The 27877-nt window shown below is 43.6% G+C and overlaps 1 protein-coding gene across 1 annotated transcript in view; it reads left to right on the forward strand.

Annotated features, from left to right (window-relative positions):
• The window catches only part of LOC104505955 (tubulin polyglutamylase TTLL5-like), a gene marked incomplete at both ends in the record, with an annotated part of 64401 nt that extends 37395 nt beyond the window's left edge, over positions 1 to 27006 (forward strand). The window contains 3 exons of the mRNA XM_010146730.1: positions 11692 to 11869; positions 19551 to 19771; positions 26921 to 27006. Of these exons, the coding sequence (XP_010145032.1) occupies positions 11692 to 11869; positions 19551 to 19771; positions 26921 to 27006 (485 nt within the window). The remainder of the gene's footprint in view (positions 1 to 11691; positions 11870 to 19550; positions 19772 to 26920) is intronic.
• Between the last annotated feature and the right edge of the window lie 871 nt (positions 27007 to 27877).

A 27877-nucleotide genomic window follows, 5' to 3' on the forward strand; every position in this document is an offset into this window, starting at 1 on the left:
GTGTGAGCGGCTTTTCAAAGGAGGCATTACAGGGCGCAGGGCTAACTTACTGGTCCTGACTTAACCCCTGCCTCTCTGGAGGAAGGTAATGAATATGGGTTTCAAGGAGAGATTAGTGACTTTAATTACAGACCCAGTCATAAGGATGTTCTAGACTGATAGCGGTGCCCATGTAAAGTTTTCATCCTCATGTGCTTCTGTTGCTATCCACCCATAAAATGCAACATCTGCTTGGGTAAAGCATTGAAAAAGTATATGGCTAGGAATAAGTAGGGCCCATCAGTCTTTTCCAGTAGCCTTGCCTATATTGATAGAGGAAAAGAAGAAGAATGTCAGTACAAATAATGTTTTTTGTTGATCCACTGGACCCATGCTAGGATTTTACAGTGGAGCCTCTGCAGTGAGAAATGCTTTTCCCTTCTCTGTAAGTGGTGCAGTATTGCTTCTAAATTTCTGGTACTTTGAAATCTGTGGAGTGTGTATATTCACCACAGAAACTCTGCCTGAACTAAGGCAAGTGATCAAACTCAAGGTGGCACTCAACGCATTGTCTCAGTCTGAATGACTTATCTTAATCAAAGCAGAGCTGGGTGGCACAGTGAGGTAACCTCACTCAGTCCACCTGCTCTGTCTGAACTTCATTAATTAATACTTCAAAACCCAGGGTGGACAGATGCCGACGCAACAATTCATGTCAGGTTTAAGCAGGTAACCTTCCCCAGGATTTCCTTCTGAGAGCAAAATGATACCAGGTTTCTGTGTTAGTCTTACTGTATGTGTGTCTTGCTGCTAAAATATTTTTGCAGGCTCCGACTGTGTTTGCAAGTGTGGAAGTATGTGCAGGAAACATGAAGCCAGAACCACTTTCCACTCAGTAAAGTTCACCCCTATGTTTGCACTAATTGAGGATAGAAAGGCTATGTGATTTGTTAAGCTAGATCACATGGAGGAGATAGGCTCAGTTGCCTTCACTGCTTCTCCAGTGACCTGATGAGCCACAATAGGATAAAAGCATTGAACTTTACAGCCAGCTGGCTGTTAGTTTCCTTCTTGATGTAGCATTTCTACTAGTGAATTTCAAAGCTGCCATGTGTAAAGAGAAGGAAAAAAATGCGGTGTTGTTTACCTGCCAAGTATTCACCAGATCAGAGAGACTGACAGTATTTTGTAACTGGCATGGAGCCAAGGATGCTACTAGGGGCCCAACAAAAATTGGCTCCACTGAAGGGTAAATATTTCATCTCATTTGCTAAGACTGGCAAGTTTAGTGCTTCTGAAAGTAGGAGGTTAATAATGCCAGCTAAATCTGGGAATAGTTGAGGTATTGAGATTAGGCCTTGCCTGCAGAGGTTTTCCTGTGCTCCATAATCTCACCCTGCCATTCCCCTGCTAGAACATCACAAAGCTGTTTCGATGCACTTTGTTTCTAACCTGCTACACTCGTACCCTTGTCTGCATATGGAGACCCAGGACCTAAAATGCACTTAATTCCTGATCTGCAGCAAAACTGAGTAGGCACTATAGTGCCTTTGTTATAAGAAAATCTTTTTGCTCCAAACCCCAGGTTTCTCAGTGGTGGGAAAGTAGAAGGAATAATTTTCAGGAGCCAGGGAGCACGAAACAAATTATACAGCAGCATACACCAAAAAAGAAGGAAGACAGTGAACTTTGATAGTACTTGTAGAATAAAATGCAGGAACAAGAAGGCAGCAGGCTTTCCTGGATAGCTGTGGTGTACGCACATCTGGAATAATGTGCTCAGGTTTGAGCACTCCCCTAGCCCCAAGTACTGATAAAGTGGAAAAAGTTGGGAGGAAAGCAATATACAATCAAAGGCCAGAAAGGACTGAGTTGAGGAAAAAGATGAAGGGATTTAAGTGTGCCAAGGCTGGCTAAGCTCAAAGGAGGCATAGCTCTAGTAGTGAAGGTTTAGACCTGAAATAAGAAGAAGGTCATGCAATAAAACAGAGAAAATAGAAGTTTAATTGGGAATCTCATGGAAAATTCTTGACACTGAATGCGTACCTGCCTGTGGAGTTGTGCAGCTGAGAGTGCGACGAATGGACTCCACCAGCCACGGAAACGTGCTAGTCTGCACCACAAAGAGATGAGTTGGATGCTTTTGCTCACATCTTTGTTTTTGAATAAAATTCTTGTAAGAACAACTCTCTCAGCTGAAACAGGGAACTGTGAGAATAGCAGAGGGGGACTCCTGACATTTGCTAGTAATTATGCACAGTAGAATGTCCTGGGATGCTTGAATTGTGTCTCTGGTAGCTATTACAGTTAACCTGTGAATGGATCTGGAAATTGTAGTTAAATCCAGAGAACTTTTCATGTTCTTTGCCTAAACCAACTCGGTCCCGAGACTTTTCACATGGACCTTGTACTTCTGTTACCTCATGGTACAAAGATGCTGATGGTAGGAGCCTCTTGTGTAGATAGAAGTATCTTGAGCTGCTGGGAAAGTGGAGAGCTGAAGAATGAAGGCTGAAACTAATGCAAGATGCCTACGTCTGTGCCTCGTCACCACGGAAGGGAAGTTTGATTGATGGTCCGGGACAGAAACTCTCCTACATCACTGCAACACCTTCACCATGGAAGATTGTATTTGTTGCTTTGAACCCAAAATGCGGTTCCACACATTTATCGTGCCAGTGCAGCCTTGACAGGCTGCTCATTAACTTTAAAAGCTCTTCCTTGGCTTCCCTTGCAGAGCTCAAAAGCAGATTGCAGGCCAGGTGATGGCATCCTCGTTTTACACAGGCCAGCTGCTTCCTGCACCTTCCCTGTCTCCAAGTACCTGCACAATGATGAGTTCTGGATAGATGTCCAAAGTGCCAGGCAGAGCTCTTTTAGGAATGTTAAAAATGCTTTGTTTGCCCCTGGCCTTTGCAAAGCTACCTTTCTTTACCTTTTTAACGTAGCTGCTGCATGTTTTAGGGGCTTGCATGGTCCAGCAACCATAGGTACAGACCATGCCAAAATGCAGACTCTTGCTGGCTAAACTGGACCAAAGTGGCTCTTTCGTAGACACTTCTGATAACAGCAGAGGCCAGGAGCAAACCATTCTTAAAGACTTGTTGCTCTGTTTTTCAATTTTTAATTTATTGCTTTTGAAGCTGAGGGAAAGGAAAGAAGGAGAAAAGACAAAGAAAGGCCTTGAGGCAAGCAGCACTGTGAGAGGCCCGACAGCCCTGCATCCCAGCCAGGCCCCCAGCGTCCTGGGCTTTGTCCCACTATGTTTATCATTGCTCCATAGCCAGCCCCAATCTAGGGCCTATTGTTAGGGATGGAAGAAGCATGCAGTGTGCCAAAGAAAATGTTCTGTGTTTTTCTGAGTGCCTGAACATAAGTCAGCAGGATCCTGGGAGCTGCCACACTAGACGGAATCATTAGTTACTATGCCAACTACTTTCTAGCAGCTGGTGCCCACCACGGCTTTGTACTGAGAGCTTCCTGGACTTGTCATACCACCTGAATGCCCCGTGGGAAAGAAACTGCTGCCCGAGATTGTCTTGAATTCCATGGCAAGGTGGGAGCAGTGATTTACAAATGCACTGGGTTCCTTTATTGCCAGCCATCATGTTCTTCCTTAGCTCCAGTCCTTACAGGAAAAGATGCAAAATACTTTCACTGTCAGCTTGTTTCCTCCTTTAAAAGGAGGTTAATTCTTTTCTCAGTTTGCTGGACCTCCAGCTCTACTGACTCCTGCTGTGATCCTATCAGTTCTCACACACAAAGCAGGGTATACATAGAGGAATATTCTTCAAGAAAGCTGAAGCTTCATTTTCACACTTAATGTGAGCCTAGTTTGCGTTGCCTTTCAATGGGATGTAGGCACTTTTCAAGTGTTTCACAAGTGCCTGCATAGTAAGCGATAGATGGGAACATCAGTATACTTCATGGATTGGTGGTGTTGCCTGCCACACAGGAGTTGGTATCAAATGGGTGCCCAGCAGAGCCATTGAAAGAAGGCTTCAGTTGAAATATAAATGAAAGCCCTATGTGTAGTATTTATGACACTAAAAAATCCTTAAATGTTTTTTGGGAACTTTAGAAGCTTTAAACCCAATATATATCCAAATCATGCATTAAGAAATTAGTTTCTGGATCCATTCTACTCCTGCATTGCCCTCCCCTGCCCTGAGTATTTCGTTGTAGTTTCACCTTAGTAAAGATTGTTTTTTCTTTGCCCTGTCCTCTGCTGTTGTCTTTTATTGTCTGGTATTACTTACCTCAGCACTGGTTGGTTGTCGTACACCCTGCTTAGTCAGACATTTGAACGAGTGAGTTAGGAATGGTGGATGCTAGGAGAAGTGAGGGCTATCGTTAGTAGTTAGCGGTGTCATTCTTTTAGCACAGCTTTGCTATATGTCAGATAATTCTTTGTAACGACAAGATTCTCAGTGAGTGCTGTTCTGTGGTGTAGTCTTGTCTGCAGCTTCCGTCCTTGGAATTCCCTTAAAATCTGTTGGAAGTGGGAACAGAAGCCAGCTCTCCCCTTTCTTGTAAGAGCTGATAACCATGTCTCTTCTGCACAGAGGCTGCATTTCACTCAGACTTTTTGTTTCTGCAGTCAATGAACAAATGTGTTAGGATTTTATGAGTATGTAGTATTTTAGCATGCTAGCATTAGTTCCTAGTACAGGCATAGGTAGTTGATTGCATAAGGGTTGCTTCCATTGGGGGAAAAAAAAAAAAAAGAAGAGAATAGAAATAGAGCAGAAAAGGGAATTTGGAACCAGAAAACCTAGGAATAAGTGCATGGTGTTCTAGCACTTTTAGGCTGGGTGGTGATCATAATAGCATGGAGATCCGTTGAAATCAGTCTCAGAAACAAACCTGTATCTTTTGTGATGTAAAAAGCTGCAGCAGAGAGGTCTTATGCTGTCATTGAAGAGGGAGAGGGAATTCTGGCCCAGGCTTTATGAAAACTACAGTTGAAAGAAAGGAACACAGTGGGTTTCTTGCCAAAAATACTGAGTAGCCCTAAGAGCTGCTGGAAGGACAGAATCTTGCTTACAAAGGATGGGCCATAATGCCAAGGCTGAGATTTCCTGTACATAGCAAAGGCCTGAATCCTGGCCAGGTCTCTAAACTAAGCAACTCATAAATATCCCTGAGCAAGCTGTGAGAAGATTGCTCACAACCAGCCCGGCTGACAGAACGAAACCCAATCTCTTCTGGTGGCACAGGCAGGAATTTCAATTTCCCATGTGCGTGTGTGTGTGCACCTATGCCTGTATCTGTCATCTGTATACGTGAGCAAATTAATATTCAGTTGTTAGTGTTCAAGCAATAATCCAGAACTGAAAACAAGCAGGTCTGCAAGTACTGACTCTACAGTCCTCATTTTCACTGGGGATGTTTGGGGTTTTCTGTTTATTTTTGGCTTTGCCTAAAACGGTGTGAGTTGTGGAAAAGCTTTTCCTTCTGTTTGGGGTATATATATAGTCTCTCTGCCATGTGATCTCTATCCTATCTATTAAGGTGTAAGGTCCTCCACAGCTTTTCTCCAGCCTTCCTTGCTGTGCTGAGCCTGTTGTAGAATTCCTTAAGCAGAAGAACTAACTTCAGGAATGGTGCAAAGGCGCTGTCATACTTTCATAAATCAACTAAGAGGCAGAGACTGAGAACAGGGACAGCACCATGATGCATCCCTGTGAGCATGGCATAGTCTGAGGGCTGGAGCGTGTCCCTGGCTTAGGAGTCTCAGATCCTAAGCCCTGCTCTGCTGTACTAGGGCAATCTTTGTCTTTGATGGAATATCAGCAGCTTGATAACGTTATACATGTTCCCAAACTGCAGATGAAACATCTCTCTGCAAAAGTTGACCCTAAGACTTGCAAATATGCCAGCTTTCTGTTGTCAAATATTGAATGCTTATATTATAAAAGGTTGAAGTTACATATAATGAATTTATATGGATTTCTATCTGTAAAGAAACAAAACCCATGGAAGCTAACAGAAGCATATTCAGTGCAGAAGGATTCTGAAGGCTATGGGAGTAAGATCTACTCAAGCAAGCAACATTGTTTTCAATACAGCATCTAGAAAAACATCTGTGTTGTGCTGCATTGTGCAGAGAGAAGGTATTAGAACTACAGGCAGTTGGGTACGACTGTCTGTGCTGCAAGAAAGTGAGTTTTTGTGGTTTTGTTTGGGTTTTTTAAGTTTAGCTCTTCCTAAAGACTTAATGACATAGTTTTAATGGTGTTTTCCTGGGTAGGTTAAATTAAGCTTATCTGGGCAATATTATATCCTAAAGAATTTATTTTGGGCTATAGGTCACATATCGGTTAAAACAGATAAAGTGGATTAAAACAGATTAGAAGCCAAACAAAAGCATTTGTGAGTTCATTGAGGTGGACAGAGGTTGGAGCAAGGCAGCAATCCCATTGTGTTTTTTAAGAATTGGGCCACCAGTCGTCAGTATTTGTATTTCCGTATTAGCTAATCCTTTAACAGATAGCTCAAAACAAAAGAAACGAGGATCAGGGGGATGATACCGAAGTTCTGTCATTCAGTTAGTGGCCCTCACATTACGACAGACTGCAGGCACTGTACATCATCTCTGTGGCACAAAAGCAGTTTGGCTATCAGCAGGTCCAGCTTTAGTGGAGTTTTCAGTTACATCAGTTTTATCTCCTCCGTTTCATCTTGACTTTTATGTTTTAGAACAAATCACTCAATCTTTAGCTTCCCAAGCATGCTTTTGGATCAAAGGATAAATTTTATGCATTGCAGGTTCTGAGCTGGAGGTAGATATGAGAGAAGTCGGAACAGAATTAATCATATAACTTGAATGAATACCTTAAAGAGTGCTTGACTGAATTCCCTGACTTCTGACTGAGACATGTTTCATTTCAGACCCCGGATGCATAAACAATACTGGTTGCATTTTCACAGACCAGATGGACTGTCTGGTTCAATGTGCTGCTCAGACAGTAGCCCATGGAAGATTCTGTGGGAAGAATCTCCTGGATGATGTTATGGAAAGGAGATACTTCCCCAGTACTCTCTAGGACTCGGTCATCAGTGATTTTCTGGCCAAGAGATGGTATCTTTCTATAAAAATAGTGTTAGTGGCTCTTGCTTCTGTGAGTTTGTCTATTCATTTTTGAACCCCTGTAAATTTTTGGCGTCCTTACCTTCCCGTAGTAAGAAGGCATCCACAGTTTAATTACGTGTTATGAGAAAAACTACATCCTTCTGTTTGTTTTAACCTGGCCACCTGATGATTTCATCTGGTTTTTCCTATGTCTTATATCATGAGAGGTGAGTAATGGTTCCCTATTCTCCTTCTCCCTGAAGCTCATGATTTTATAGAAGTTTTTCATATTCCCTTCAGCTGTCCTTTTTCCAAGCTGAAGAGTCCTTATTTATTTAGTCATTCCTCAATATATAAGCTGTTCCATACCTTTGATCGTCTCTGCAGCATTTCTTTGTACTGTTTCCAGTTCTAGTGTAAGCTTTTTCAGAAGGGAGGAGGGACAGGGGTTAGAACTATCCTCAGAATGCAAGAGATGGATGCAATTTTGGTATATATGCTAGCAGAGTAGTTCTTGGTTTTGTTCCCTATGCCTTTTGTAATAATTCCTAACACTGAGTTTGATTTTGAGAGTATTGTAGTGATGTTTTCATAGAAAAATCTATTATAGCTGTAGTTAATAAGGTCTCCTTTCTGAACAGAAATAACTAGTTCAAGTCCATCACTGCATAAAACTAGAATTGTGTTCCCCTGGGTACATGACTTTGTAGTTATTAAATTGAATGTCATATACCAATTTAACATCTGATCATTCAATAACGTGATTTTTTTTCACACTTCTTGGTGACTTTCAGTTTTTCAGCAGCAAGCTTTTTTTTCATTTCACTCTTTTTTTTTTTCCCTCAGATCGCTTAAATGTTTTGAACAGCAGAGACTGTAGCACAGGTTTTTGTGGGACTCCAGATCTCCTTCCATTGTGGAAACTGTCCATTTATTCTAGCTCTGGTTTCATGTGTTTTAACTAGTTATGAAATCCATGAGTGGTAACCCCTATATCCTGCACTGGCTTTATTTATGAGCATTTTGAATGAACTTGCCAAATTTTCTGAACTGTGAAATTGCTGGTTTGAAAAAGTTACTCTGAGCAAATGGACAAATACAATTGTTTAGTTCAAAACAGGTATCGAAGTTCATAATCTTTCCATAGTCCTGATAAGAATTAATCAGGCTATTTACTGAGCACTGACATGACTTTGATGGAGCTCCTGAATGTTCTTCAGCTTAGTATCTGGTGCAGCTGGTGCTTGTTTCAAGGGCTGGTCTGCGATAACCCCCAGCTATCTCTCAAAGGGTGCACCCCAGTCCCAGCACAGTCCTTTGTGCTTTTCATCTCTCAGGGGTGTAACAGAGACTCCAGCTGCTTCACACAAGGGAAAAATCTGCTGAGCTTTAACATCAGACAGGATGGTGGAGTCTGTATCCATGCAGTGGAAGGAGCAGATGCTACCCTTGGGATAGGAATTGAGTCCAGGTGACAGCAACCTGCTTATAAGGTTCGAGGGAGGTGATTCTGCCCCTGTACTCTGCTCTGGTGAGACCCCACCTGGAGTGCTGCGTCCAGCTGTGGAGCCCTCAATATCAGAAGGATATTGACCACTTAGAGTCCTGAGGAGGCCACGAAGATGATCAGAGGGCTGGAGCACCTCTGCTATGATGAAAGGCTGCGAGAACTGGGCTTGTTCAGCCTGGAGAAGAGGAGGCTCCGAGGAGACCTCATTGCAGCTTTCCAGTATCTGAAGGGGGCCTACAAGGGTCCTGGGAGACGACTTTTTACAAGAGCCTGTAGTGACAGGACAAGGGGTAACGGGTACAAATTGAAAACAGGGAGGTTTAGATTAGATATCAGGAAGAAATTCTTCATGGAGAGGGTGGTGAGGCACTGGAACAGGTTGCCCAGAGAAGCTGTGGATGCCCCATCCCTGGAAGTGTTCAAGGCCAGGTTGGATGTGGCTTTGAGCAACCTGGTCTAGTGCAAGGTGTCCCTGCCCATGGCAGGGGGGTTGGAACTAGATGATCTTTAAGGTCCCTTCCAACCCAAACCATTCTATGATTCTATTATTCTATAACCTATGTGGTGAGCTGGTGGGATTGGAGAGGAGACTGCTGGGATCATTTCAAAGATTCCTTGTGCTTTGTCATGTCCTCCTTTTAAGTTATGCTTTTTGTGGCGTCCTATGCCCTGTGGGGGACAGTGCTGAGAAGCCAGCAGCACACACACATCCATGGATCCAGAGCTGAGCAACTGCAGGTAAAACCACAGTAGTAGAGGATCATGACCCCATTACTGGGGCAGAAGGGAGAAGGCACGTTCAGAAAAGGGAAGCACCTGTTCCAAGGTTAACCATAAAGCCTGAATCAGACCTATGCAACTTGGGTTTCAAGGTCTGAGTACTGTCGGCAACATTACAGTTGTCACCTTCCAAGCACTGATGAAAGGAAAAGAACTGAAAGACTGAGAATCCTGTAGCAAAAGGGAAGAGGGAGTCAGAGTCATTTATCTAGTGTTGCACTGGGGTACAATGGAAGCAAAGGACTGAGGAAGCGTGGGTGGGATCCCTTGAACAGAGAAGTCTAGAGAAGGCTACCTACAGCCAGTGGCCCACAAAACAGAAGTGGTAGTGGTGCATCAAGCAGGAGGAGGCCCAGAGGATGCAGGGTGGAGACAGTGGCAGCTGAACTCCTCTTCCACTGGGATGTCCTACTCCTCAGTGGCTGAGGAGCTGAGTATGGAGAGGGACCCTTTAGTGTTCAGAGTCCTTATCCTCAATTTGCTTTGAAAGGGATGCGTTAGGTTAGTTTTGAGGGAGAGAGTGCACAGGGCTGGCAATTATTTCTGGGGTTGTTTGAAACATCCTTCTGAATTTTTTAAGGATTTGCTGGGATGAAGAAGTTTATAGGGGAAGGTGCAGCACATTCAAAGGAAGCTGTGACATATTCTAGTAGAACGTGTCCCTGTCCATGACAGGGGAGTTGGAACTAGATGATCTTTAAGGTCCCTTCCAACCCAAACCATTCTGTGATTCTATGTTCAGAGTCTAGGTGGTAAATTTTGATAGGATCCTGAAGCAAGGAGATTGCAGTTAACTCCCTTGCCAAAACCATGACCTACACTCCAAATCATGGCATGAAATGTAAAAGACAGAGAGTATCTTTTACATCCCAGTTACTTATGCATAGGAAATAGAAGGTAAGTCTGCCTGGGAATCCAAAGGAAGTATTTGGAAAAGAGAAACGTGACAGAGATCAGCAGAGACTTGGGGAGCTCAGGCATTGAGCCTTGAAGGTTTTATTAGCCAGAGTGTCAGGATTCAGTGGGTCATATGGCATCCTGTCTTGTGGAGCACAGGGTACGTGAGTTACTGGCCACTGTAGCTTCTCCAGGACACCGTATGGCCCTGTCAGTCTGCCAGCTGCTCTCTGCAAAGCCCCTTGGCCTTGCCCAGAAGTGTGTTGGTGCTGTGTTCTCGCTGAGGCTTGCAAGCTTCAAAGCAAGCCAGTGAGCTCCTGTCGGGACTTATCATATTGCAGGCCACAGCTGAACTCCCACCGTATAAGCCTGGGTTGTAAGGGTTCCTGCTGCTTTGCAGGAGGCCTTTTCTCTTCTGGGAAAGGCTTGCATTACTTTGATGAAAGAAATGAGCCTATCTTCAGTCCCCTCTGGTCTTTTGGTTGTACCTGTATGGAGACAGCACGTGCCCTAGTTACAACCTCAACCTACCTGTCCTTTATCCTCCTGTGGATATTGTACTGTGTGTCCGTCTTCTATTCCACTCTCACTGCAGGATGTGTGTGCTTAGAATCATAGGATCTTTTAGGTTGGAAAAGACCTTTAAGATCATCAAGTCCAACCGTCAACTGGTTTTAATTAGTAATGGAGACATAAGCACAGGAATCCTGATCAAGTAGCTTCTCCTTCGCCTCAGCTAGGCTTATAGCACAGGCATATCTTTAGGCGTAACCAGATCCTCAATGCTTTTTCAGTGCCATTGTCATCTCCTCATCACTCTCTCTTTCCTCAGCACCAACACTGTTATGGCTGATGGTAAGTTTGTGTTGATGTATTAACAAAATCTCTACACATCCAAATAAATAATTATCTTATTAGTGATGAGAGTCCTTAGCTCTTTTCCTGCACTCCCCCTCCCCAAACCTCCCCAGCCACAAGCCTGCTCCAGTTTAGAATTTTTCTTCTCTTTTCCTTTGTTCTCCCCAAGCTTGCTGTTACAGCTAGTAATACAGTCCCTGGAATTCAAGAAACTCCATAGCAAGGTGGCAGTTGGCACATCTAGCAGGTGTTGTGCTTGCTGGAGCCACTTACTACAAATTCATGTAATTTGTAGGCTAAGTATTAAGGGTGTTTTAGGAAGTGCTCCAGTTTAGAATTTTTCTTCTCTTTTCCTTTGTTCTCCCCAAGCTTGCTGTTACAGCTAGTAATACAGTCCCTGGAATTCAAGAAACTCCATAGCAAGGTGGCAGTTGGCACATCTAGCAGGTGTTGTGCTTGCTGGAGCCACTTACTACAAATTCATGTAATTTGTAGGCTAAGTATTAAGGGTGTTTTAGGAAGCAGCAGTGCCTTGTAAGAAACAGTACTTGTATGCAGAGTTGTGAAAGCTTGATGGCTTTTCTTTTCTCAGGGCTTCAGAGAATCATCGTTTTGCCTGGGAAGGAGAGTTGGAGAACAGCGTCTACAACAAGGTGACAGAGAGTCCACTGGCACATCCCAACTATCAGCTCCATTTTGCTGTGCAGCAACTTCAGCAGCAGAAACTTCAGTCACAACAGTTGTTGGAGCAAAGCCAAGCCCGGCACCAGGTAACTAAATAAAAATCCTGCCTGAGATGTAGCTGGGATGTGCTGACGTAAGATGTGCAGAATCAACCCAGAGCCAGTACATATGGCACAGCTTTGTAAACGAAGTAGCTTTTCAAGTGGGTTGCAACAAAACTAATATTACCTGCAGTGTTTTTGATAACATTTTGATGCTCTAATTCCCAGTGGCTCTTCCACTGCATTAGCATCCTCCTCCATTTGGCTACTGGCATGCTGCTGCTTGCTTTTCTGCATCAGTTCATGGCAACCCCCTGTAGTGCCTCAGACAGCCTTAGAACTGTTCGCAGCCTCCACAGTTCTTTGTCACTTCATCTTCTCCCTGATGATATGTTCCTGCTTTGATTTGAATTCTTCTCGGGCAGTGCTTCAAGCTGGATCACTGTTGTATTTCAGTGTCCCTAAACACAGGATCTTGAAATTATGTTGGCAACTGTGTCCTCTGTGGCAAACAGACCCCATCATGACTGAATTCTCCTCCTCCTGGATGTTTTCTCATACAATGCAGTTGTCAGAAGAGCAGTACATTAAGGGGACTCAAAAATTGTTTAGGAGAATCTTCATTCTTTTGAAGAAATGTATTACTAACTTCTAAGAGCCTTCAGTGTGCAGGAGGCATGGCCACTGACCCTGATGCCAGATGCAACCTTTCTCTGCAACACTGAAAATCTTCTCCAGGCCTCCTCCACGTTTTGTTATTACTACATTTAAGATAGCCTTTCACTGCTTTGCAGAGAACTGTCTGATGGATACATGACACCTTGGTTACAATTGCAAGGAGAATAGATGGGCTAAGTGTCCACGAGCTAGTGAAAAAACGAAAAAGAGTTTGTATTATTGATATTCCCGATGACACCTAGATGCCAAGCATGGACCACTCTGTCTGGAACAGCATTTCCATCCTGCCTGAGGAACCTTCCAAGGTTACAATGAATTCATTGATGCACCTGTTACCCTTCCTTGTTATTATGGAGAGAGAGGTGTGTTCGTTCTTCTGAATGATGTCCAAAAGGCTTCCCTGCTGAAGGGGAAGTCTTTGGGTGAATAAACCTTCACTCAAAAGAGATTGGTCTTATTATGAAGGAGCTATTTGCTGGGCTGGCAGGACTGGACTCCAACAAAACCATGAACAGAGCTAACATGCAGAGGTGTTTAACACCACTCTCCCTCCTGTGCAGCAGATGAGTCACTAGTCAGGGTTCTTGAGAATAGGTTATAGGCAAATTGCCCTCATCCTTTTCTGGGAGCATCTTGAAGGAAAGGCCCTTCTGCCTTTGCTTCTTTCAAGGCCCTCACTTAGCCAGTGAGGCTGCAGTTTCCATCCCTGAATTCTCTCACCTACAGTCTTCTCGAATCTCCTCTGAGCAGGAGGTCTTCCTTTCATCTCCATCCAAGGGGCTCTGGGTGGGCAGCTGTGGCTGCTCATGAGTTCAGGAAAGGGCTGTAAGCTGGCTTGTGCCTGTGAGGAGGCTGGAGCTGGCCATGGGGCCTGGCTGAGCCCTCTTCTAATTGCTGACATTGAGCTGATGTTATTCTTGGCCTGGGGCAGAGCAATTACTCAGGAGTTTCTGTTAAAGTGATTCTTTGTTAAACCTCCTCTCACCCCCACAACGTCCCCCTCCTTTCTCTCCCTCCCTTCTCCTTCGGAGCCAAGCAGTTTGGAGTTGCAGTATTGAGGCCATTGCCATGCCGCAGGGCTCAAGCTGCACCGAAGGTGCTATTAATGAAGAAAGGTATTTGCTGAACACGGGGGCTTTCAGACTTTCTGTAGTGAAAACCACATCTTAATAAAATGATTGTCTCTTGAACACTTCCTCTCCCACTAGACATGGTATAGTGCCTTTTTCTGCTGGCCATCATTTGTCCTCTCTTTTTCCCCACAGTTGTAGCTTAGCCCAGCCTGCATGGCTTTACCACATTTCCTAGTTGGTGTCACCTAAGCCACCTATCTCCTGTTGAAAAAATACTGAGTTCTACTCCAACCTTAGTTCTCTTGCCTGCTACATTCAAGTTCCTCAGTCTCCTCTCAACAGAAGAAATATGTCCCCAAAACTAGAAGGCCTATCACTTGAAAGTGTCATGATCTCTCTGCTTTGGGGAATGCATGCAAGTGATCTCCAAGCCTGTTCCATCTGACTGTTCAAGTTCCTGTTACAGTTGGAAGGCAGCCTAGCCATTTGTTGGGAGCTGAAGTGCATTTATTAATATATCTCAAGGCACACCCTGCATATGGCATGACCATACAACATGCCTACATGCCAGTCCTTCCTTCTCTCCGTGACTAATGGACTAGTCATATATATATGGATCGCATGCGAACAAGTAACAGAAGCACCATGATTAATAACACAGGCAAATGCTTCTGTCTGTGCATTAACCAGTTGGGTATGTCAGAGATAAGATGGATGTGTTGGAAAGCACCAAAGTTCCTAGTCAGGTATTTGTGTAACAGGAATACCCCCATCTGCCATGCAGTGGATGTATCTTATCATGAAGGCTTATTGCGTGGCAGCACCCGCTCTTGGTTGAGCACTTTCCAGACACTTAAGAATGATGATTTCTCCTCCAGGCATTTAACAATTTGCAGAGTAGCAAATACTGTGTAGGTGGAGGAAGAGGAATAATAACCAACAATTTTCACTCATTGTATGTGGAAGTTAGCTCAGCCTGCATAGTACAGTGGAAGTAGATCTTTGATGCCAGAATAGGTACTTATTTCCCTGGACAAAAAGGAAAACACAAAACTGACTAGATGAGAATCTAACAAAGAAATGGATGCAGTGATAGGGCCCAGGAATAGACACAATACAGAGCCTGAGAAAAGAGAAGAAATAGAAAGGAGCAGAGTTTGAAAGTGGAGACAAGAAGCTTAAATTTGATATCAACAAAATCAAGGAACAAGAATTACAAAATCAAACCAAGAGACAAGAAAAACAGGCTTCTAGCAGTATTTTTCATGTTTAAAGGAGACTTTATGTGACACGTTATGACCTAGATGTTAGTATCACTGCTGCAGTTGGCAAGGCAGTTAATATACCATCATTGTTTATTCTCTAATTGCTTCCTGTACTGGAAAGATGCCATGAGCTGTTAGGGAGGTTCCTCCTCCTCTGCGTGGCTATGTTCTGTCTGCTTAGCCTAGCATCTACTGGGTTTAGAATTTTATGCCAAACATTTCACATGGGAAAAAAGCTAAATTAAAACAAGAAAAGTACAGTCATATAGTGGAATGATCCCCATCAGTCCTGCTTATATCAAAAAGCTGATGTTAAACAAGACATAAATCATGCTGATGAGTTGTGTGGTCAGTTATGGTCACATTTTCCATCAAAAGTTTAAGTAGATTTTATGCTATAAAACATTGGGCTAAGTTAATCCTTAAATAATTCTCCTCTCAATCATTTAAAAATGGTACATTTGCTGAAATAGTCCACATTTTATGAAGTTCGGCAAAATTATTTTCTTTTAATGTATGTTACTCTCTTCTGAATTCCCTGTTTATTTAGATCTGACTGGGAAGGTTGAGTATTCAGAGTAATATTCCTAGTATTCCTAGAACTACATTATTCCTGCCTGAGGACACAGGGCCTCTTTGAATGCAGCCTTAAACATCATTAAACTGTTTTCTAAACTATTATATATTGGACTGCTGTCAAATTTTCAGTCTGTCTTCTCCTTCAGTTTCTTGTTCGTTCTTGTTTTTAAGCTTTCTCCCTCAGATTGTTTTCCCACTAAATGTGCTAACTGCCATTTTTCCTATTTGAGTCTTGTGATACTGATGAGTCAAAGTCTCAAAGCAGAACAACTGTTCTGAAAGCAGTAGTCTGTGCTGATTTATACCAGCTGAAATTTTGTCCCCATGTTTCTGATCCTGTCACTATTATTAGAATTGTGGCAATGCCCAGATGTATTAAGTATCTTTCCAATACAATTATATGACCCAATCCTTGCCCCAGAGAGCTCCCAGCACCAAAAGAGAGACAAAGGAAAAGACACCAAGTCAACTTATTTTAGAACATTTTAGTCTTGTTCTGAAGAATTTGCCAAGGGAGACATGATCAAGACAGTGCGTACCATGAATTTGCTCCTCTTTAAATTTCTTGATGACCCCAACATGCTACTCTTGCTGCATTTTAACACCAGGCTGGATGAGGCTTTGAGCAACCTGGTCTAGTGGAAGGTGTCCCTGCCCATGGCAGGGGGGTTGGAACTAGATGGTCTTTAAGGTCCCTTCCAACCCAAACCATTCTATGACTATGGCAGTTAGTAGTGCATTTTCAGCCTGTCCTTTATCACCACTTCGTAAATTTTCAACACAACTGATTGTTGCATCCAAAGTGATATAACTGAATGCATTAATACGTGTTCAAAAGAATCTCCACTGAACAATTTATATGACCCCAAAGGTCTTCTGAACCTTTTAATTCTCTGTATTTTTACAACATCATCTGAAATGCAGTTGCTTTTCTACAAGTGGTGGGTTTTATTTTGTTGGCTTTGCTTTTTTTTCTTAACTTAAATCCTTATCATTGTTTATTGCTTGTAAACATCTCAGTTTCCAGCAGTACTGATTTGGAACTGTCTGAGCAGATCTTCATGCAATACACGTGTGTGTGCATTTGCCTGTCAGTTCTCGTACACTGCTGAGTCTCATCATTTTCAGACTTGCTGATCCAAATTAAATTGAAAGACCATGGGATAGGAATCTCAAAGCTATGTTTCTTATACATTTCATGAAAATAAGAGCTGTTTATCTGGAAAGGTGTTTCAACTACTATTCCCATTAAGGGAAAGGCTGCAGCATGAGGCCACTCGTAATTAGACAGCAGAAAATCAACACAAGAATGCCCCAGACCCATGAAGGGGGAATAATCTGGGGCACGCTTTATATTAGAGAGTGTAAGATTCAGCCGCAAGGCAGATACACAGGAAATGAGCTTCGTTGCCTCTTCTGGTCACAGAATGAACATGTTTTTGCTTGCAACGTTTGTTCTGTTACTGTGCTAGGGATGGGTGTTAGATTCAGGGATGGTAAGTGCCAGGAACATTCTTTCTGTTTTTGAAGATCATTAATATATCTGCTTTTCTTCAAAGTACTACAGGACCTCCCTGCTTTTAATTGTAAGCAGCCCGAGCTCAGCTGCTATGGCTAATACTTAGATGTGCATCATCCTTGCTGACAAGCTGTACACGTTAAGATTTTCTAATTAAAACCTACCATTTTTGTATAGATAACACCTTGTGTATGGTGTTCATGTGTAGATGTGGAAGCAAGGAGAGGTGTGATCTAATGAGGTAAATATGGGAGTGGGAGTAGGGATCTTCTCTGAGCACTCAACCTAGCTTTTCATATTGCTTCAGTTTGTGGCTTAGAGAAAATCACTGTCAGTGCTAACATTCCTTATGTGCAAGGCAGGGTTAATGCTGTCCTTCCTTGCCCGAGAATCAAGCAGGAGAATTAACTCGGTAATGCTTTACATGATTTTTAGCTAAAACATCTCATAGTTACTGTTGTGTTTTTCAGATTTGTAGCCCTAAGAACATGTCAGGGAAGCAAATGTCTCCTCAACGTCAAGTTAAATCTGCCAGCCTGGCAAGCATGGCTCAACGTGTTTTACTTGCAGCGACAGTAGTTGTAGCATGCTACCTGTTTCAGGACTGCCTCTGTCAGGGTTTGTCTCAGCTTCTGCTCTCCCTAGGCCCTGAGCCTTCAGAATCCTGAGTGATGAGGTCTGTCTCCTACTTTTTGGATGTGCTGAAATCTCTTCCCAACCCTTCCTTTGTGTGGTCAGGCTCTGCTCTTCCCAGCTGCCCTCTTTATTTGCACAGTAGCTTCTCCTGGTTTCCTGTCCTGTCCCCGTGGAGTTCACAGCAGGGCAGTATGCTTTGTAGCTGAATCCAGAAGCCATGGTCCGTGTCAGCTTCCAGTCTCTCCATCCTTGTCTGGAAGGCAGCCAGAATCTCAGCACAGCGTGGAGACAAAGGCCTTTTTGGAAGTCTGTAACCCCCAAGAACAACATCCGTGACCTTTCTTTAGGCAGGTCTCAGCCCAGCTTTTGATGATCAGACTTTGTTAGAGCATCCATCCTTGCTGTTTCTTCAGAGTCACGGACCTCCTCGGCAATGCATGTTAACACAGGGAAGGGGTTAGGACTCTATGCTTTGTGGGCTCCAGGATCTTAGTGTTTGTAATAACAAGAAAAAGAACTTACAGGAAATATACATAATATCAAACAGAGCACAAGGAATAAGAAGGGGATGCAGTGACTTGAGGGTCTCCATCCCAACCCTATGATGTGTCAGACTCTAAGATGCAAGACTCTAAGTTCCATTTCAGTTTGTTTGGCTGGGGGGTGGGGGTGGGGTGTGACTGCTCTTTCCCGGATTTCGGCACTTGTACCAGCTACTTACTCAAAACCAGTAAGCTGTGATCAAGGTAGAGCTTCAGGGAAGGGAGAGGTTAAGAAGGATTGGGAGCTCAGGGGCATCTTGTCAGTGAGCTGTAGTTAGGAAACAGGCCTGTTTTGGCTCCCGCACTTCCTTTTCTCCCTAGAGCTCTGCCTGTCAGAAACGCCTTCCTACACACCACTGCCTTGCCATTTGCCAGAGAATTGCGGGGGAGAGGGGCTTTTCCTGTCTGTGCGCTGAGACTCAGCCAGTCCTCAGACTGTGGTTTTCTCTGGAGCCTGGAGCCCACTCGCTGTGGCTTTTGTGTGTTTTTCACCAGAGACGAAGCTGAGGACAGGCGCAGGGAAGGGCACTGTTCCCAGGGTCACGGCGAGGTGACTGGCGAGTGCTCAGCTATTCCCCTCGTCTCCTATCGCTGACCCCTAGCTGCCAAACGAGGCGGTTATGGTATCGCCTCTTTGCCCTGGGAATCTGAGTGACTTCGAGGAAAGACAAGGCAGAACTCCCAGCAGGTTGCTCCTTTCTGAAAAGAGCTGAGCAGTTTGCAGAGCTCCCATAGGGAACCATTCCCCATTCCCTGCTTTGCTTAGTTCTCCAGTGCCTCACAGCATGCAGATTCTTTTGTTCCCTCTGACAAATCTCCAACATACTTACTCTCCCACCTGCTATAGGAATAGAAATATTTTCTGTTCCTGGGTATTACTGGGGATTTCCTTTTTGTCAGCTGCTGACCTAAAGTCCCTTTTTCAGAGAAGGTACCCTAGAGCCTTTCTGTTATTCCAAACACCTACAGGGTTAGACTGAAGAACTGGCATTGTCACATCTTTCCCATAACCTTTTTCTTTCCTAGAACTGTGTCTCAAGCCCACTTCCCACACAAAGAATAATTTAGCAAGATAAATGCAGAAAGTCAGTCAGAGCAATAAAAGCTTTACTTCTTTGTGGATAGGAGCCCACTGCAAGATTAGATTGAGGACAGGACATCTTTGGTTTTAATCCAGAACAGTATCATTCTGTGTCAGTAACGAGCTTGTCTGCCTTCCTCGGAGCTAATCCCAGCTTCCAAGGGTATAAAATTCAGCTCTGAAAAACACTTCACCGACTTGACCACTTAACTCTGTCCCTGGAGCCCTCGGGTTGCCTTCAGCAGGCAGATAGTATTCCTCACAAAAATGTCACCCACCTCCATCACTGCTCTCAGCAATATTCAGCTAGGTAATCACCAATTACTATGGTATTTTTGTTTTGTTTTTACCAGGCTCTCTTTGCCAACTACTCACAGTCCAGCACCAGCCATATATCTATGCCAGCTGGCTCTGATGCCCGCAAGACATCAAGTGCCACTTCTAGTATCCAGAAGGCAGCCAGTTTGCACAAAGTGATGCCATCCCAGAGTATGCCTTCTCAGCTGGTTCCAAAGCCTCCAGCAAACCACAGACAGGCACTGGTCAGAAAGGCTGCAGCCCAGAGGATTTCCAAGTAAGTTTTATCTCTTCCCATCCACAACAGGGAGTTGGCATTGGTTCCCCAAGGAAGCAGTATCGGAGAAGAACCTGTCTGCACATGACTGACACAGAACTTTTTGGCAATGCTGTCCAAAAGACTGTAACATCTTACAAACATAGGGACATAGGAACTGCCAGATTGAATCAGAACAGTATCTGATCCAGGGTTGGATCATTACCTAAATACAAGTTTCTAGTGACATTTTAGACGCTCAGGACTATTACACCTCCTGACCTACAGCTGCTGCTGCAGATGAGCACAAGTCTTCTGTAGATATTTGGTTGTATCTGCCAGTCCTGTGCAGATGTGTCAGATAACTTTAGAGTACCAAGGATGGTACTAGACATCTATATGTAGGCACTAGAGTCACTCCCTCCATGTTTAATCTTTTGATGGAGACTAGAATCTGGTTGGTCAGAAGAGGCTGCCAAAAGAAACCCCAGTATTCTTAACAAGCTAATCTGCCTTTGAGCCAAGTTTCCCCCTAAATTTAACACACGATTGACTTATGCCTTCAAGCATAAGTGTTTATTTCATTTGAAGTGTGTATATTGTGCCTAATGTAATGATAGCTTTTCTCATTATCTGTATAAATCCTGCTCTTAACTTTTACTAAGCTTTTAGTTATATAGTGCTTGCCATTCTAAGGATTTGGCATGTATTATCTTTAAAAACAAAAAAAAAAAAAGCACCATGAAATGGGTCTTGCTGATAGTAGGTTTCCTTCCTTTCCTTTTCTTGGCGTGTCTTCTCTTTTGTGCATTATGGGAGAGTGTGAGCAAGACTTCTGGGTTTTCCTCTTTACCTTTCTTGGTAGCTTCCTCAGCTTTCTGTTTATCTCCTCTTTAATGACAGAACGGCTTTAGACTAAAGCCTTCTTCAGGTTCTTCCTCATATAACCCCAGACTTGTTTCATTTCTGAATACCGAAGGGTAAAAACTGCATTCATAACTTCCTCTCTTATACTTACTCTACAGCCATAAGGGTTGTAAAGCTTTCAGAACAGGTTCCTGTGAGGATTCCCGATTCTGTGTTTCCCTTCCTGTTTAAAGAGAGAAGTTTTAGTAAAAGGTTACTGATGAAAGACACCAAATGAAGGTGCTGGGGGCACTGTCAGTGCGTGTGGGTCAAATCTGGAACTGTGAGGCGTATTTAAGGAGCTTGGACTGCACTGCTTTGAGGAAGCTTGTGTACTGCCTGCCTGCACTCTTGCTATCTTAAGAGATAGCACACTGAATTAATCCCCCAAACTATTTAAAAAGAAAACAACATGTAAGTAGACGTTGTCAGCTCAGCAGATGCAGATGTGAACCTGAGGTCTGGCAGGTATATGCTGGTGGGTTTGCTATCCGATTTCTTTTATGTTGGGTAGCTGATGTTAGTACAGGTGACAGGCTGTGTCAGTGGGTTTCTCTGCCGGGCAGCAAGGATGTGTATTTGAAGATGCCGGTGTGCTGTGCTCACTTCTTGGCAGAGGAAATGTTTATCCTTGTGAGATGGAATTGCAGCTCCTTGGACAGACTTTACTTTGCTGCATTTTTGTGGTTTCTGCTCTGTGACAGGCAGGAGTGTGGGAAAACCGGAAAAAGTTCAGCACCAAAAATGCACAGAAGGGGGGAAAAAAGCAAAAAGGCAAAAGATTCCTTCAGAATTTCAGAAAACTAATCCAAGTATTGAAGGCTGCAAGGAGCCACTCCGGAAATACTTTCCAAGTTGCCTTTCAGTCTCCAGCACAAGGCTCCAAACCCATTCTTGCCATTCATGGGATCTTGCAGTAACATTTTTTTCACTTACATGGAAAACAGCAGTGCCCAGCTATATTTCGAATGTACTGAGAGCTTATCGTTCTAAAACTCCTGTTTCTCAGTCTAACTTCATCCATTCATTGTTGCCAGGAAAAAAGACCAGCGATGCGTCGACGGGGGAGATTGAGTGGAGAGAAGCCTCTGTGTCAATGGAATAGAGATTAGAGAAGAAAAAGATGTCTTGCGTGCAGCCTGTTCTTTACTGTCCTTGGTTATTCCATACAAAGTATTCTCAGGCGCTGTGTGTAGTCTGCTTTCAAAAATCTCCAGTGCAGAAACCCCACCTTGTGCTATAGAAGAACTATTTAAGAATCTAGACAGCCTTATTACGAGAAAGTTTATCCTGATGTGCAATCTGAATTTTGCCTTTGTTTCACTTTGTTGTACCTTGTTCCACCTTCCTGAACCACTCTAAACGCTCTCCTTTGCAAATACTTTCCATCTTTTGAATATCCTTCTGTTTCTTGGAGTTTCCTAATGTTGCTTAGACTTGTTGAGGTTTTGTTAACCTCAGATAGTAGTTCTACCTGCCAAGTCCTTAATTGTCTTGAATTTACTGTGTTTTCTTCAGTCTATCAGAGTGCTTGCATTGTGGCACCCAGAACTGTTCCAGTGAGGGACTACCATATCCTTAGGTTAGGACATGGCTAATATCCCTCTCTATAACATCAAATCTAACTTTGGCTTTTCAGCTGCTTTATTTCACTGTTAGGTGTCTTCTGATTTGCTGACCACTTTCACCCCTTAATACTTGTTGGCTGTTTTCCTGATCTCTTTCCTCAGAGAAGATCTCAGCGCTATATATTATTTCCACAAGACTCACAGAAACTAATCCCACTCTGTTGTTAAAGCTCTCGTGTTTCTTTTCTTTTTTTCATATGTTTCAGTAAGTCAGGTCTTATTTCTCTGTCTGTCTTGCACTGCCTGGCTTTTGTTTAACATCTTAATAAAGATCATCTTTTTAAAGTTGTTTGAAGAATTTCTCCAGAGACTGGACTGTGAAGACAAACTCAAATCAACTTTGTCTCTTTGACCTATCTCTTCCTTGCATGCGTTATCGATTCTCTCCCAGCCAGCACACGTGGCTTCCAGAAGATGATGAAAAGAATAAGAAGTAGAAAACTCAACTACAAACAGAATGAGATGCTAAAGATGAACATTAATGACTAATTCAAAAACCATCTAGTAACTTGGACACTTCCCTGGTTAAAACATAAAGGAAAAAAGTAATCGAACAGCCAGACAATTCACTCTTGTCTTTTCAGTTCCTGGCCTCTCTTGTTTTCTCAGTCTCTCAACTTGTAAAAGGTGGTAGGTTGACTTTGTGATGGATTGTGGCCAAAGCAGACTCCTTGCTTAAGCTAACAGAGTGGAAAACTGGGGCCCATATTAAGGTGTGGAAAAAGACTAACTGGGAGAAATGGTTTAATATGTAGCTCTATGCTGAAACATAGCACCATAAAATGGTCTCCTGGGGCTCCACAGTTCTGATTAAATGTGCTCATATCACAAGTAGAAAGATAGTTTTTGAACAGCTAACACAGCACGGTCTTCTTTCTTTCCAAGCGTCAGACTGGGCCCTTTGCACTGCTTATGTTGCCACTACTATTGGCAGGTCTGTGAACCACAAAGAGACCTGCTGATAGCTGAGAGCAGCGTTTTGGGACAGAGATCACAGATAGAGTGTTTGAAAGCCATGGAATGAAGCAGATGTCCCTGGAAGCAGCATTTGGTGTACTGAATCTTCACGTTACAGATGACAGCATGCAAAGTAGAAAAGTACATTAGCTCAACTGGCAGAACACAGAGTGAACTGGTACAGGTGGTAGACAGAATATCTTTCTGCTTTTTGGAATGACTAAGTCACAATAAATACAAATGTCTGTTCTATCATTCCTATAGTAACTTTTCAGAAACCTGCTCTCTAACTATAACAGCATCAAGTAGGGCAAGGCCTTGAACAGCCTGTGAACAGAACTGTCAGTCAAAGAGAAGGTCTCAGAAAAATTCAGCTGTCAGTGTTAGACGACTGTATATACAGGGAGGAAATACCAGGTAGAAAAAAGGTTCAGGATGTTATCAGGGGGAGAGAGAGAGCCCAAGGAGATCACCAAGTTTACCAGCAACAGACTGGAACATCTCAAACTATTGACGATGTTCATTAACATGGCATAATTTCTTCTTCTCTATAAATATCATTCCCAACAACTCTATTCATGAAGCCTTTCAGAACAAATATTCCCTTCAAGTCCCAACACCACAGCACAAAACCTTTCTACCTTGTTCTTCTTTTGTACATTTGCTTCGCATGGTGCCGGCAGCAGAAGGGCCAAAGTTCTGCTCTACTGTAACATGTACAGAAATAGGGTAGAGGTGATGCATTTCTCCAGGGTTCAGGAAATCCACATCATGGCAGGGTGGAGTCCTGACTGCAATTGGATACGGCAGTAGCCAGCTGTTTTAGGACAGGCTGGCCACGCCTGGCAAATGTGCTGAAAGTAGAATGATGGCCACAGAGTGAGCCCTATAAAACTCTACGGTTCTGGTTTTGATCCTGCCTTGCCCGTGTGTGCTTACTCATAGGCATGCGTGAAGTGTCTTAGTGAGCCGGGTACACCATGCGTGCAAACTGAGCGCCCACTGGAAAGAGGATGGGCAGCAGGAGAGCAAGCATGCAACTGTTACTGGAACCCCTTTCACTTTTTTGCTACTGCTGTACCACGGCATGCTTGTTTTTTTAGCTCCTGAGCATCTGGGTTAATCAGGCTGCCTGACCCTTAGACATTTTTGGCAGCAAAAGCAGTGCATCTGAGAGACGTGCCTTGATTTAACACCCTGACACAGCTGGGCTCACTAGGCCTGCAGCTCTTAGCCCTTGGCTAGCCTCGGATCATACACACAGATACACATGCAGAGATACCCTCTCCAAGAGCAATAGAGAGGAACAAGCTTCTTTGGCTCTGGGTCTTCACATCTGTTACTGTCCTCTTGTCAAATGTGAGCTTTTTGTGATGTGAATTTGGTAGTGTCAGTTCTGTCCCCCTCCCCCCGGCCCATTAGTTGCGTTCATAGCATCTCATGAATAGGTTTTTAAAACAAAGTTGTTCAAAATTTAGTCAAGAAAGTATTTCTTTGTCACCTGTGGAACAAGAGCAGCCTCCAAATTTGCAGTCCAAGGCTGGGGACCTTAGGGCTGGTGCATAGATGAAGTTGGTATCAGTTTCAAGGAGGGATTAGCTGTATGAGAGGGCTAAGATCATAGAATCACAGGATGGTTTGGGTTGGAAGGGACCTTAAAGATCATCTAGTTCCAACCCCCCTGCCTGATATTGTATAAAAGTACAATGACAGATATTGAAGTGGAAGGGACGGGGGGACAGTGGCTTTTTAGCATTGTAGAAGAAGAAACGGAGAAGATAACAATGGATTGCATTGGAAGAGTGGAAGCAAAACCCACAGAGACTCTTAAAAGCAGGAAACTGAGAAAGGCCATAGGGTTTCAGCCAACCCAAGGAGGAAAAAGTGGAAAGGGTCTAACTCAGTTTAAGCAGTGAATCTGTTCTGGCACTGCAGCTTCCATCAGGATAGCAGAGAGAACTTGAGGGCTGAGCTTAGCGTGGTGGGAGATCAGTGACCCAGAAGCAGATTTGAGAATGAGCTGTGTGGAGGTGACAGTGGAAACTGCAAGAAGCAAGGTACACTGTGGGTAGGCAGAAAAGAAGAAGGGCAGGTCTGTAGAGCAAAAGAGATTGTCTAAACATAAACCACACTTTAAGGCAGAAGTATGACTGTTCCCTGGTGGGTGTGTGGGTTTTTTTGTTCTTGTACTTGCTGGCATTCTTGATGGCATTTTCAACCACTAGTCTTGCATTCTACCTGCAGAAGGGTGAGCTGAATTTGGCTGTCAGTTGTGCTGTGTTAACAAAGCTAATTGTGAGTGTGGAAACTGTGTAAAAGCATAAAGATCCATCTGGATTCTCAGCTCCCAGAAGGATGGTGCAGTATCGGCAGCAAAAGAAACCATAAGTACAGATCCAAAATTCTCTCCAAGAGGCAATAAACATAGAAACAGGCACCTCATTTGACAAAAGCATTTCAAATTATGTCTGACTGAAGTAAGGGGTTGTGTTTTGCAAATGTCATATCTGCATCCCTCTCCCTTCCTGTATGGACTCCATTTCACTGAAGTCCAACTGAGATAAAATACAGGAGTCCCTCACTGGCCGTTTAGCTGCCAGAGCACCTGGGTTACTGGCAACTTATGGATTTTGATGTTGGAAAGCAAAAGGTTTCAGACAAGATGATAGAAACTGCACACGTGTGCCTGGGTCTGTTAGTCATCACGGCATCACTCTGGGATTAGAGATCACAGCGCTCTTCTGGGGAAGAGCTCGCAGTGACTGGGTAACACTGCAGAGCGGAAGGAGTGAAGGAGGGCTCTGGCAGGGAGACAGAAGTGTACACGTAGAAGTCTGGAGTGTTGAGTTGGGCAGGAAGGAAGGAAGGCAAGGAGAGATAAGGGAGGAGAGGACAAACCAGGAATAGATGGATGAATTGTATGGATTTTAAGAACAGAAGACCTAATTGCAGCTGTATAGCTTGACCTTACCTTGTGAATAGACCCATGTTCTATTTAGGAGGGCACGGTCTCAGTTTGGTAATGAATCTTCAGAACAGTTAAAGGAAGTGCAGTTGTACTCCACAGAATATAGTTTTGCTGTAACTCAAATGCTGAGATAAATGCAGGAGGATTTGCATAAAGTGTCTGCTTGAGGACTGGCACTGGACTACTGGAGATTAAATGCATCCTGTGGGTCTCGGTTTCCAAGACAAGTGAGGAAATCTTGCCTAAATGAGCTGTCTCTGCTGAGACAGGATGCAAGGACTTGACTTTTGGCTGTAGCATGTTTTTGCCAGCATGTGCATTTCTGGTTTAAGGTTGCTTAATCGTTTTACTTCTAATCAGTGGAATAAGGTGACCACAGCATTACTGGTTGAGTTGTGCTTTGGTAGTCCAACACCATTTACTAGCTCCTTTATGCTGCAGAATCAGCTTCCAAGGCATGTGGGACAATTAAGTGTTTTAGGTGCATCAAAATCTTGCTGGTGGCTTGAGTGTTCACCTCTCTTGCTCTGCCTTTTTGGAGTTGGTTGCCATCACTGCTTTTTTCATTCCATGTTCAGGCACAGCTTCAAAACTACAATCTCAGTGAGATTATGTAAACTAGGAGAACTGTCTATTTTTTGTTTGAGACTATTATTCTTCCTCGGTATATCCCTTCTTATATCTCCCTCATTTGATGTTTTGACCTGTCAGGGTGACCTCCACTGAAAGGCAACTGAATGGATTCCTGAACAGCCTTCACAGTGCTGCATCCTGTGAGCCAGGGACAAATTCCACAGGTGAGTGCCAGTGCCGAAGACCAGGGAAGTGGGGCTGGGCATGCTGGGATGCTTTCATCTTTCTCAAGATCTGGCAGGGAAAGACTTTCTCAGCAAGAAGAAGAAACGCAGCTGCCTACCCTGCGTGTAGTGGTTCCTAGGTAACGGTCTGGGTTCAGCTGTGCAGGGAATTTATTCCTCCTGGGGATTAAAAAGACTAAACAGAAGGGAGCAAAGGCTGAGTTTCATAGAGTTGGAAGAGGAAGATCCCTAAAAATGTGGCTGGGAAAAAAAAAACTTGGCTAAAATGGCTCCCCTTTGCTTTAGGCTTTGGCTCAAGGATGCTCTGTTGTTTAAGCTTGGCCTGTAATAAAGGGCCAGGACATTCTTTACATTTTTCTTCAGCGTTGCAGAAAAGCCCCTTAGTTCAAAAGACATAGTTGAGACTTGTGAATCGGCTGCATAGTGAAGTCAGTCGGTAAAGGTGAAAGTTCCCAAAGGAAAATCACTGAGACCTACAGGGTCAAATCTTCGCCATTCCCTAGTGGCTAATTAATTCGAACAGATTTATCTGCTGTGATTGTCTCAGTAAATGAAGAACCAATCCATTTTTCATCAGTGCAGACCTATTGGCAAGTAGAGTATAGTCTCGATGAACCCTGTGGGCCATGTTACCCATGGTCCACAGTAATTTGTGAAGGTGCTGTAATGGAATATATGGACAAATTATCGTCTAGAATGCTTTAAAAAAAAAGTTTCTGACCTTTTGTGTTGCTGTGAAAACTCTGAAAACATGACTTGAGCATCACAACTGGAGTGATCTCTGTGTTTTCACAGGCTGAAAGAGAAGTTTGCATAGAGGTCAACTACCCAATTTATCTCTTGGGTATTT

Source organism: Eurypyga helias, unplaced genomic scaffold (genome assembly GCF_000690775.1).
Source record: "Eurypyga helias isolate BGI_N326 unplaced genomic scaffold, ASM69077v1 scaffold12952, whole genome shotgun sequence".
In the NCBI taxonomy this organism is placed as follows: Eukaryota; Metazoa; Chordata; class Aves; order Eurypygiformes; family Eurypygidae; genus Eurypyga; species Eurypyga helias.